Source organism: Mesoplodon densirostris, chromosome 11 (genome assembly GCF_025265405.1).
Source record: "Mesoplodon densirostris isolate mMesDen1 chromosome 11, mMesDen1 primary haplotype, whole genome shotgun sequence".
Classification (NCBI taxonomy): domain Eukaryota; kingdom Metazoa; phylum Chordata; class Mammalia; order Artiodactyla; family Ziphiidae; genus Mesoplodon; species Mesoplodon densirostris.
In genome coordinates, this window is record NC_082671.1 from 4128773 (window position 1) to 4141860 (window position 13088).

A 13088-nucleotide genomic window follows, 5' to 3' on the forward strand; every position below is an offset into this window, starting at 1 on the left:
CCACACTCCCAAGGCAGGGGTCCCGGGTTCGATCCATGGCCAGGGAACTAGATCCCGCATGCCACCACTAAGACCCGGTGCAGCCAAGTAAATAAATAAATATTTTTTTTAATATATTCTTAAAAAAAGGGTATATATTGTTTTAGATATAATGCTATTCCAGACATAACAGGCTATAGTGTAAACGTTTATATGTACTGGAAAACCACAAAAATCTGCATGACATAAGCAACTGTTTAGCTATTTCGGATATGCGATTATCACCCACCTTAACATAAATTCTTTTACTGTTTAGATGTTTCATAATCCTTTCCCCCAACTAATGTGTGCGCAGTTTTACTTTTTAAGGGCATTTTGGGCTGGGCCTTGTACCCAGTCTTGAGTTTGTTGGAGCACAGGCCCATCTGTGGGAAGCTGTGCCCCTAGGCCACCGCCGCGCCTCTGGAAGACGAGCAGGCGGCTTTCCCCAACCTCCCTCCACCTCACCTGAGCTGCACAGCTTTGGGCATAGATTCATCTTCTGATTTTCATATCCTTACCATGGTCTTCAGAAAATATATCTTGCCTGTCTGCAGCATCTTAGTTCAGGTCAGAACTGCTGTTAAAAAAAAAGGTCCTGGAAATAGGAATCCAGTTATAAATTGCACACAAGTCAAATCAGAGCTAATGAGATCACGAAAAAGACGTGTGCTGAAAATGAAACCCCACAGCTCAAGAAAAGCAAGTTTGGTTTATTTGAATGGTTTCATCTACAACGGTAACAAACGGAAGCAGAAAGCGCGACCCCCGGGGTTTATCCCAAACTCACGGGTTGACGGGCTGCCGAGAATCCCCGAGGTTTGAATTTAGTCGGTTTTTTTTTTTTTTTAACAGTGTACATTGTTAAATAATGTAAGGAAAACATTTATAATTCAGAAAGAATTTTTTTTAATGTGGAAAAAGATACTCAAAGTGTACTATTAACACAAAAATAATTTAAACAGTTCAGTAGCACTAGGTTCATTCCTCTAGGCTTCAGTTATTTCATCCACAGGAGGGGAAAAAAATCAACAGTAAATAAAAGCAGTTCTTACTTTCCACCTGTGAATGAAGAGATCTCAAAATGATTAAGCCAAAGAAACCAAATAGTCACGTGCTGCACTCTGGCTCCCCTTTCCTCTGCTGAGGAGTCCTGCCTCCTTGCCCAGGGGTCCGTCCCCCACTTCCTTGGCACCTCTTGTTCTCTCCTTACTCTTGTCATCTCCCGAGGATTATAAGCAGGAGAAAAAGTAAGTAAACAGTTTCAAAGCAAAGCCTGCCCTTTTCATTTCTACCTTCCTAAAACCTTCAGCTCTCATTTGCATCTTTGGGGTCTCGGCTAACTTAATAAAGAAAATGACCAACGGAGGACAGGACAGCCATCCAGGCTCTTCCTGTCATGGGGATTCCTGGGATGTGCCACTGAGGTGGGTAAGAGGTTGGAAATAGGTCAGTTTCCCAGCTCAAGAGTCAAGACAAGAAGCACCCCAAAATTAAGAGTCCAGGCTTCTTTCCCCACCTTCTGGGAGAACAGAGATCCCAAACTCAGGCAATGAGGAGAGTATTTCCTGAAAGTTCTGAAAGTAACAGAACTGCCCATTACAACTAGGCACAGCACTAAATAATACTGGTTGGTTGCAGTTATTACTACTTCAGGGGAATATCTGTTTACAGAGAACGTGAGAACATCAGCTGTAATTCTAGAAATAAGCTGGCGCAAGAGATTATGATCCTGCAACCATATGGACATTATACAGGAAGTGGGTAGGAATAAGCATTCTTTCCTACAATGCTTAATTCAGATGTGGGTCCACTTTCCACAAAGTACAGTACCCCAAGCTGAGAAATACACGGTACATTTGCACCAAGAGGGGAGCAATCCAAATGATTTTTCTTAGAACAACTTCCTCCAACTGTGACATTTCACTATCACATTTCCCAGCTTAAAACCTAGTGCCGCCCCCCCCACCCCCACCCCGTGCCCTTCCCTTCATATTCAGCCATTTCTTCCAGGTCTCCTCTGCTGAAGCCCAGCTCAGGGAAGTAAGGCTTATGGCAGCCACTGGCCAAGCACCCCCTATCTCCAAAACAAGCCTGTTCTCCCATCCTGTAGCCTTCCTTTCTCTTTCATCACTTACCGCATGCCACGCTCCAAACTGCCCAGTTTGTGACCACAGCCCTCCTCGCCCGTCCTGAAGCAGCGTTTTCTGCTTGTAACCACTACTATCAACTCCTCACCTGCTCATCTTACACCTGCTCTAGACAAAACTGTTGAATGACTCGAAAAAAAATACTCTTTCAATTCCCTTATTGCATAATCCACTGCTGGGTCACATGGACCCAAGGTCTCCTTCCACACGCCCTTTTGCTGACTGGGGTCTGATGAGAAGTTGATGTTAACGGCAGAAGCAATAGAAGTCCAAGGCACTAAAACATCCAGCAAGCAATACTGGGAGAACAGAAGTATTCAAGTACAGTAATTTATACAATTTTACATTCACATTTATTTACCTAATACAATGGAAATACAAAGGAGAAAGCAAAGTCTCAACAGGTAAAGGACAGAGCGAGCTTTTTTCAACTTTTTAAACCTTTCATATCTTACTCTTAAAACTACTGTTGTCCAACAACATTTATATATCACAGTGTTTCCACATCAAAACTGATGGCAAAGTTACATGTCCGCAGGGAACTTAATTTTTTTTTTTTTTCCTAATGGCTAATGCTGCAGTCAAAGCTGCGAATATCATTGGCTTAAAGCACTAATGACCTATTGTAAGAAAGGGTTGAAACCTCCGTCCCCTGGTGTTTTCACTGGGTTCTAAAGATTGGCTGGGGTGGGGACAGGGTAGGAGAGAGCCCAATAGTTTAATTTTTTGTCTTGTGGTTTGGGGTGGGTACCAAGATTAAGAGCCCCACTACTAGAGAACACAGATGGGCTTTGCTTTTCCACTGAGCTCTCTAGAAGCTTTCTGATCAACACGATTCTCTTCCCGAGTGCTCACTGTTGGGGAGAGATACCAAAGCATACACACAAGAAGCCTGCTCTTTCTTTCCTTCTCATCCCACTCCAATAAACGGTGAAAGCAGAGGGAGATTCTCCACTCTGAGGGCTCTAAGCAGTATTAAACATATTCCTGTCTGGCAAGAAATAACCAGTTAAATGCAGTGCTAGTAGTTAGTATGTAGGCTACTTTCCCATCCCCCTCCCACCTGCCCCTCACCATTCCACCTCCTGCCCCCAAATCTACTCCGTTAACGCCTCTAGGTCTAAGTGGTCCTCAGGTTGGAACCTGGGGGGTTGCTGATGGACTTCTGCAAGTTGCTGATGTTGAAGTTCTGTAAGGAGGCAGTTCCCACAGGTTGGAACTGGCTAAGTGGCTGCGTTGCTGGGCCGCCCGTGCCGCTCCACTGCGTGCCAAAGGCGGGGGCTGGGAAACCGTACTGTTGTGGGGGGCCCATGGGCTTGGGGAAGTGGCCTAGAGAGGTAGCTGATGCTGCAGAGATGGGGGCGGAGCCACCCAGGGTTGAGGTCATGGAGACGCACAGCTGACCAGGTGCGGAGAACTTCCTTGCCATGCCAGGGCCCTGAGGAGAGAACAATGCCGGGTGAAGCTGGTGTGGGTGTGAAATGGGTGGAACTGAGACAGAATTCCAGAAGCGGGCTGCTCTCATCTTGCAGGGGACAGTGAAAACAACACCCAGACAACCTTCCATCATAATTATTGGCTCTTTATATTTACCAAATACTTGTTCTGATTGGAGGTGGGTGGTGTCATGTGTGTGTAGTTCAGAGTGTGAAAGGAAAAGGGAAGAAAAAACTGGGCTGACCGATACAGAGCTCGGGATTCAGCGCAGGAAAACTAAAAGGGGACCTGGGTGATTTTTTGTCGTTTTTTGAAAATGTTAAAACTCATGAGCTACTGAAGAAGGTCCCTCACGTGAGTGAGACGCGTGCTCACTGATACTCTGATGGACCTGGAAAATGGCAAAAGGGGCAGACTGACCTCGTAACTCATGTGTCCTTTGCTTCCTCTCCTGCCTGAGAGATTCATGGCGTCTCGGGCCCAGTTGTCCACCAACTTGTGCAGGTCATCTGTGAACGTGCCCTTCCTGCTGGAGGTCATGGCAGGAGGCTGAGCCTGGGCGGCCTGGCTGTTCACAGTTCCCCCAACGGTGTTTGTGCTGCTGGTCCCTAGAGTTAGAAGAAGCAACAGAGAACAACCATTAAAAGAGGCCTGGGTTGTAATTTCAGGGAGAGGAAAAACTTCCGAGGATGATGAATGGCAAACCACAGAATGGGGAAGATGAAGTGGGAAGCCATGCAAGAAAAGGAAGGTTCCAAGGTTCTCATGTAGCCAAATGCTCTGGCATCACAGGGTAATGAAAACAGGTTCTCTTCAGGAGCTCCAGACCAGGCTGAACGACTCCGGACAAGGGAATGCACAGAGGGCGGGGACCTCCTCCCGCCCGTTCTCATGGCATCCTGGAGCACGGACACTCGCTGCTGGGCCTCTATGCCCAGCATCACCTGGGGGAGAGGAGGGCTGTGCGGTGTGGCCAGTGAGCCTGGCTGCTCTAGAATGCTGCAGAACAGGGCAAGAGAAGGGGATCCCTGGAGCACTGGGCAGGGTTCATGGAGGAGTTAAAGGAACGCAAAGACAAGCCCCAGGAAAGATGGGCTCCCAAACCACGTGGGACCATCATGGTCTTCAGCCATTCTTTCACAGAAAGGGGCGACAAGAGAAAGCGTGCTCTGGTCGGAAACCTTTTTCACCTGGACCCATAAACATGAATTGTGGGAGTTAAGGCTTCAACGTCTCCCCATTTCCTTTGAGTAAAGAACCAGGAGCGCTCAGAAGGAAGGCTCTCTACGGTGTGCCTGAGTCTTTCAGCTCCAGGAAGGCATGGCTTCCCAAAGATGACCTCAGTTCCGCTGCTTCAAGGCCTCTACGGCCCCCACTCCCCAGAAGAGCAAGCACTCTCATGCGCGCCGGGCTGAGGCAGGGGTGCGGAGGGGGAGGACGCTTTGGGGCTGTGATGAAGGAATTCTATTTCTATGGTTCGATGAGAAAGAAAGGAGTCTGTGTCCTGCCTGATTTCGGCTCTGCTGGAGGGCACACTGGCGATTATTCGAAGAGGCGAGTTTTAGGGAAGAGGGAAAGAAGAGTCACGTCTTGTGTTTTCCCGTCACCCCCCACTTTCTTACCAGATCTCACATTTGCTGCACAATAAATGAAAGCTGCTGGGGTAGGCTGTGAGCCATCAGGACTTAAGATCCCCAAATACTGCCAGGGCTAGATATTTAAATACATGCATCTTCCTGCTTTCAAGATCCAAGCGGCACCAGAGCACAGCAGCACACCGGAAGCAACTCTGCCACGCAGAAGCCCCCTGTAATCCACTGCTGCTCTCGAGGCCAGTTTGCACCCTGCCACCCGGGAATGGCACACCGAGCACGCGTGTCCTAGAGGAACAGCTATTCTGAGGTGAAGCTGCAGAGTGAGAGGGGCACGTGCTTCTTATCACCAAAAGGCAAGACAACCCGGGACGGCTGCACGTGTTGTCAGCTCATGCTCAGTGCCCGCCAGAGCCACGGGGGCTGCTGCTACCACACACACCGTGTAAAGGGAAGAGTAAGCTCCCTGTGGAACAGGAGGCCCAGGTGCAAAGTGGAAAAGCACAGGAGACAACGTTCCTCGAACAGCAGCAGTGAGACAGCGCTGGGGTGGGAGGCGCAGGCAGCGAGGATGGCGGTCGTGCTAATGGCGAGAGCCCGAGAGCAAAGCACATCACATGCGTGAGGACCACCAGCCTCCTTGAGTGACAGCTGCTTCGTGAGCTGGATGGCGAGTGAGACGATGGAAACAAAACATAATCACAAGTGAGCAGAGCTGTCAAAAGCCAAATTCAGAAGCTTGCAGAGCTGAGCACTGCTGGCCACAAACTGCTCGTGCTAGAACCACACCCTCTGGTCTCATGCCAGTCGCCGCTGATGCTGAGGTCCCTTTATGGCCTCATCTTGTTACACGACACTGGATTCTGAATGTGGGGTTTACACCACGGGGGAGAGTCGGCCTCACAGTTCACCTTCTCATTCTGGCTTCTGAAAATAGCTTTCCCATTAAAGGACACAGACAAACACACACATCCCTTTCTGACCAGGAATTAACTCCTGGGAAGAGATGACTTGGCTAATAAAACCCAGGAGAACGGGGAGTGCGTCTGGCCCACTGTAGCACTAAAGTGCTGAAGAGCACTGGTAAAGTAGGTATTTCTGAGAACGCTGCTTGTCTTCCCGAGAGGATACTGACTATCCTTTGAACCTTTTTCAGTTCTGCTGAAAGCTCTACAAGTCATGCATCCTTTACCACCAGAAATTCACTTTGATGTTCTCCTGCCGTAAAACACGCCCCCATCCCATCCCCGCCCCACCGCTGGATCCTAGTAACAACGCCTACTATGAACCACAGCTTACTGCCCAGTCTCCCAAGCACAGAGTTTTCTGGAGGGGCCTCCCGGAGGCTGCTGGGCTGCTGAACTGTCCTCGCTCTCACGAGAAGCCTCCTGTCTGCACGGAGTGTCCCTGTCCTCAGCAGCCCAGCAGCCGCTCCCACTGCGATGTGAGGGCCTGGGCTCTCGCAGGCCACGGTCCCGGTTGAATCCCCGTGGGCGCGTGGTGGCGGGCTCACGTTTCTGACTACAGGACTCTCTCCCAAGGAGCCAGGCCTCCCGGAGGCCCCTACGCACATCCGCAGGCGCTTCCACCCACAGCTGTCACAGAGCCGGGGCACGGGGCCGTCAATGAGAGCACTATGAGGCGACCTTGAATCTGGAAGGACAGCCAGTGGCGGCAACTGAGCATGTTAAAGACGACACCAGAAAAGGGTGCAGGACTAGCCGGACGGGAGCTGGGAGTCCGAGAGTCATGAGGCTTCGGGATTCAAAGACCTCAAGGGCAACAGGCTTTGCAATCAAGGGCCCGAAGTAACAGAAAGAAAGGATAATTACTACAGAGCTGGTTGCAAGGACAGACTTTTTTCACCATCTTCCCTGAAGCACAAAGAGAGAGCAATGTGTTAAAGATAAGGAAACATCAGTGTAAAATATTTAGAATCTCCAAACAGCACACAAAGTCCCAGCAAGAGAAAGCAGGAGGGGAGACAGACTGGAGGGACCTGGGAGCCCTGCCACAGATGCCATTCTGTATGATGGAACCTCCTGGCTGCTGGTTCCCGGCTGGCAGAAGTGAGTTTCCACACCCAGTCTTTGTACCTAGAAGAGCGATGCCCTGCACCAAGGTTCAGGATGAACCCCAGTCTCTCTCTGGGTCTCACTGCTTGAATTTCAAACACCCAAGCAGTCTCTCCACTGACCCTGTCCCCAACTCCTGCTTCTCTTGCTGGGTTGTTAACAAAGCACTCAATTAAATGCATTAACAATTCTACCACAGGAGGCTGACAGATGATACCATTGTTACAGTTTTAATTTAAATTGGCTAATACTCTATTTCCACATCCTAGACATACAATACTAACACTTTCCCTCCTAGAAAAATCTTTAAAAATATGTGGAAAACAAGCAACTTTTGAACATAAATAAAGCATTAAGCCAAGCCGTGCTTCCAAACCATTATCTATTTTGAAAGCATAGAGTAAAGCATCAGAGACTAGTTAAGACCCCATGCCTGTGAACCCCGGTTCTCTTTCCATATTTGCTTTTTGGTTTTTTTTTTTTTTTTTTTTTTTTTGGCCTCACTGTGCAGCTTCCAGGATGGGATCTTAGTTCCCTGACCAGGGACTGAACCTGGGGCCACGGCAGTGAAATCGCCGAGTCCTAACCATGGGCCCTCCATATCTGCTTTAAACCTGCCTCTTGTGATTTGTTCATCAAGGCTTACGTGATGTACAGTGACATGCCTTCAACAGAGGTAGGGCCTCTCATTTTAAGACCCAAAAGGAAGTGATAAAATTTAATACTTCTAACCACTTTCACCTGAACAACAGTGTAATACCACCTACCTTTAAGAGTGTGATGAGAATTTACTGAATTATTTAATCTGAAGTGGTACCTGTCACACTACACTTCCTTCACCAAAAAGCCTTGGTTCTCTTTCTTCCCTCTTAGACATTTCAGGCTACATAACACAGGCCTGACACATCACATTTTATTTCAAAACACTCGTCTCCTACTGTTAATGTCTTTTCCTCTTTCTAGCTGGACATATAAATTAAATGCTTACTTAAGTGTCAAGGAGCTAATATTCTTGGTCTAGCCTAGCCTTGCCAGAAAAGCTACTGATCTCAGTGCTCCAAAACCTACCATATTGGGGCTTCCCTTGTGGCGCAGTAGTTGAGAGTCCGCCTGCCGATGCAGGGGACGTGGGTTCATGCCCCGGTCCGGGAAGATCCCACATGCCGCGGAGCGGCTGGGCCCGTGAGCCGTGGCCGCTGAGCCTGCGTGTCTGGAGCCTGTGCTCCGCAACGGAAGAGGCCACAGCAGTGAGAGGCCCGCGTACCGCAAAAAAAAAAAAAAAAAAAAAAAAAGAAACCTACCAAATTGGGTAAGCCTTCCACCTCCCTCTTTGTTAAACAGCCCTAGACTAGTGCCCAAGGACCTCTGAACCATACTCAAAAACAACAATGGTCCGAGCACATGCATTTAAAAAGCACTTTAATAACCACATCAGAAGTTTGAGGCCTTAACAGAGAGAATCTTTACCTGAACTCTAACAAAGGTTTTCTACTTGAGCCTTATTTTTGTTTAAAAAATTTTTATTTCAACATACGTTTACCGACTACCTGCTACGTGCCAGGTGGGTATGGTTTAATCAGAGAGAAATAATGTCTTGTGCATATGATCTTATCTGATTTGTGTAGGACCACCTGCATTCCACACATGGGGAGATGGGCTGGAGAGGTTGGTGACTGGCTATTGTGCCCTGTTTGGGGGAAGAAAGCTGAGAAATCCCAGCATTCTTGTTAAAAAGCCCATTTTTGCTTGCAGGTGGCCCTTCGGTCTTTAGTAAGCCTTATAAGAACTACACTGAAACCCTTTCTGAAATTCTGATTTTATGGAGTTACAGGGTAGTGGTGGTGAAAACATCCAATGAAGAGATTCTAGCATGTTCTCAATTGATAGATGGTTACGCTTAATTGAGGGGGGAAAAAAAAGATTCCAACCTACTCTGAAGAAGAAGAGAAAAACAGGGTGTAACTTTTCCTGGTACCAGTGGCCAAGATGCTTTCTATGGCTTCTAATGCCGCAGCAGGGGGCAGTGCATGCCCTCTGTCATGGGCCTAGGAAGAGGCAATTCTTCCGGAAACTTATTTTGACGTTTACAGAAACCTACTGTTATTTCTACATCTTTCATCATAATTAAGAGACCCAAACTTCTGAGGGTAATAGTAGTTCAGCCAAGACAGATGCACATGGACTGCGTGAAACAACAGGTCCAAGCAGCAGAAACACAGGACAGGAAGGAGTAAAGGTGTTACACACAAAGAGCCAAGCAGGGCGTACTCAGAAATCGGGTCCTCCTGCCACCAGGCTTGAGCGCCGCCTGCTCAGACGCACAGCTAGACTTCGCACAGCCTGTGAGAGGGGAAGGACGGGGGAGAACGGGGAGAGAAGAGACAGAACACAGCTACGAGACGTTAGAACCCGAGGCTGGAGAGTGAGATGCGCTAGGACAGCACACAGAGGAACGAGCTTCCAGGACAGGCCCGGACGTGGGGCAGGAGGGTCAGGCGCAGTCCCGCCACCCGCCCAGCCCGAGCGCCTCCCCCAAGTACACTCACCCTGCTGGGAGGCGGCCTGACGCCTGACTTCCGTGGCGCTGTGGCGGAAGCACCTACCTCACTACCTAGATTCCTGATTTCCCTCTTCTCCGCCCACAGGCCCAACTCCTTCCAGCTTCTGTTCTCATGTTACCAGAAGGTCTTTCCTCTACAGGAACGTTCTGAGTGATCATTTTATTAAACATGTGTTTATTAACCTATATTTGGGAAGTAGATTATGGGTAAAAACTTGAATGGACTTGAATTCATTTTAGTATGTGTCTCTCATACTTAGAAATTTTAGAAGTCTACACTGACTAATCAAATGCATTAACTTTCCGAAATGGCTATAACTCCTTAGAATGTGGTCCAGGAAATCCCAGTCTAGTATTAAAGCATAAGCTCCAAATCCCAAAGGAGTCACTCATTTCACTGAGGCTTCACAGGGCACAGATATCACTTTTTACTGTAGCCCCTTGAGAAACCCTATTTCCACCCGATGGGAGCAGTGATCCCACCTCATCTAGCCGTCACCCACTCCCCTTACAGCCCAAAGAGCCACATGGGTCCCGTGCGGCTGGCTCCTGGTCAGCTGCTCCTCCAACCCACCTCAACAGGCTCCTCAGCAGGCTTTTGTCCCATGTATGGCAATATCTCCATTTTAATGTTCTTGGAAGATGCTGGCTGCTTTGATCTCTTACCTTGACCTGGAGCAGAAAGGCTTGGTACTGAAATGGCACCATCACTGGTGAAGGCTGAATACAGGTTGTCACTGGAGGGAGATGGCTTAAGGGGCTGTAACAGCTGATTCTGCCCCGTCTCTGGGATGTTGCCAGGAGCGGGGAGGGTCTGCTGGGGGTGCAAGACTGAAGCTGCACTCTGGCCAGACAGGTTACCTGCCAAAAGACACAGCGGCATGAGGGAACGTGCACAGCCTTCCAACCGCACCTGACAGGCACTGTTTTTCCTCCAATGTGTCCCACTGACGGATTAATAATGGGCCAAAAAGTATAGGAGATCAAAGAGCAAGGGTCTCACTGACAGGAGGGGAAGTGAGACATAGCAGGAGACTCAACAGGCAACAGGGCTACAGGACCCCATCCCTGAAGATGCTGAGCCATAGACAGCCTGGATGATTCCAAGTCTGAGCTGAGTAAGAAGACTAGCACGTGCAGTGGACATGAGAGAATTCCATTTTGCAATCTCAGCATTGCCTTTTTTACCCTCTTATAAACACTGAGTTGGATCATGATACAAACTGGTTCCAGAGACAGTCTCTGCTTAGTCTTTCCTGTACATGTGTCAGATCAAGTACAAAAGAGGTGTCGAAAATGATGTAGGGATTGGAGAGTAATGCATATTTAAAATTATTCTTAAAAGGTGGCTTTCAGGGCTTCCCTGGTGGCACAGTGGTTGAGAGTCCGTCTGCCGATGCAGGGGACACGGGTTCGTGCCCCGGTCCGGGAAGATCCCACATGCTGCAGAGCAGTGGGCCCGTGAGCCATGGCTGCTGAGCCTGCGCGTCCGGAGCCTGTGCTCCACAACAGGAGAGGCCACAACAGTGAGAGGCCCGCATACCACACAAAAAAAAAAAAAAAAAAAAAAAGGTGGCTTTCAGTCGTTAGCCAGGTGGCCTGAAATGGACTAACTTTTCTATTCCTTAGTAGCTAGTGGACTAGAAGTCCAGCAAAAAGAAGGTCAAAGTTGGGATCAGAATCTGAATTAGCTTCTATTGCTTATCATCACACGTCTCCTAATGAATTGGTTCTCATGTGCTAGAGAAAAGGTTTGGGTCTCTGAAAGCTTCCAGAGAATGGAAAGCTATTAAGTTTACAACTGCTTTCCAACATATTTATATTAGAACTGTAGAGCAAGTATGAGGTATAAACTTATTTTAGCTGCTTTTACTTTTCAACTAGTTATCTGTTAACATTACCATAATTTCACCAAAGGGTAAAAACTCGCTATCATAATAAAAAATAGGCAAACTACAGTTCATTTCCAGAGATTATGATTTAACTATTTTTTTGCTTATAAACACTAGCAAGTTCTTTATTCCAATATAGATAAATAAAACAAAAACTTTAGCCAAGGAAATTATCATATGACATACCCAAATACTTATATGAAATTTACATTCATCCCAGTCGTAATTATGACCAATTCATTCATTAAACAGGAAGAATCGACCTGGACTTGACTAACAGAGAACAGTGAATTTTCTCTCAACTGCCTGCGAGCTTGGGGAAATGTGAGCTCCATGAGCTAGCAGGCAAAGCTAGGTGTCTTATCCTCATCAACAACTATAAACGGAGGCAATATGGATTACAAAGGAACAGGTCACAGCACTGACCTGTCCTCCATAAACTCAAAAGACGTTCTGTAAATATGGGGGGTAGACAAGGCAAGGAAGCAAGCATATTAGGGAAGTCAAACGCCTTCGAAATTTAACAAATGTTCTGTAGGTTCTACACACATTTGGAGACAAAAACATAAGGCGGGACAGCCATGGCTGACCTGGTCCAGGGCTTTTATTCCCCAAGGAACTGCTGCGACTAGACTTGCTGCCTTTGCTTTTGGTGGGTCGCCTTCTCCTCCCTGCGAGGGGGGCAGCTGGGGGAATGATGACGGCAGGAGGAACCTTGCCCAGTCTGGTATACAAAGATTCAATTTCATGCTTCTGGCGACTCTGCAGGTCTTGAATCTCTTTAAGATGTCTAGGAAAGATAACCAAGCATAACTGAAAGACAGTATAGCCACCTTTGTTCACACAAGAATGAACAACATTACTTAACCTCCATTCACGTACTTACTCACCAGTGAATCCTTCCCCCACATGTACTGAACCTAACTGCTGTCACCTTGTGACTCTAGTGTGTCAGCTCCTCTCGCTGGCCTCCGCTACCCAAGCCAAGTTCCAGCAAGCTCCTAGCCAACCACAAGTGGGTGGTGATGTGTTAGGAGAAAGAGATTTCCTGACTTGGGAGCTCTACACAGGAATACTGAACTTGCAAATCGGACCCAGTTCATCAAACGTGACCAAGAAAACCTGCTATCGTAATCTATATCCCAGTGTCATTACCAGATCCATCTGGTAGACCAACAATAGCTAAGATGAGGTTCACAACGCACAAGAGCTACTGACGACAGTAACATGCTACGCGTCGCGCCAAGGTGCTGAAGCAGCTCTGTAAGAACTACCTTCAGACAGCCAGCTCTTGTACACCCCACCCTCTAGCTCTGGGAGCCAGCTCTTCATACGGCTCTGCTGGTACCCTTTCACAGGAGAAA

At 47.9% G+C, this 13088-nt stretch overlaps 1 protein-coding gene across 16 annotated transcripts in view; it reads right to left on the reverse strand.

The window, feature by feature from the left end:
• Positions 1-711: 711 nt before the first annotated feature.
• WNK1 (WNK lysine deficient protein kinase 1) overlaps positions 712-13088 on the reverse strand; it is a 136312-nt gene continuing 123935 nt past the window's right edge. For all 16 annotated transcript variants that reach the window (XM_060113635.1, XM_060113644.1, XM_060113648.1 and 13 more), the window contains 4 exons: positions 12315-12514; positions 10499-10693; positions 4026-4213; positions 712-3606 (listed from right to left, as the gene is read on the reverse strand). In XM_060113635.1, coding sequence (XP_059969618.1) covers positions 3289-3606; positions 4026-4213; positions 10499-10693; positions 12315-12514 — 901 coding nt within the window. In that variant the 3' untranslated portion in view covers positions 712-3288. The remainder of the gene's footprint in view (positions 3607-4025; positions 4214-10498; positions 10694-12314; positions 12515-13088) is intronic.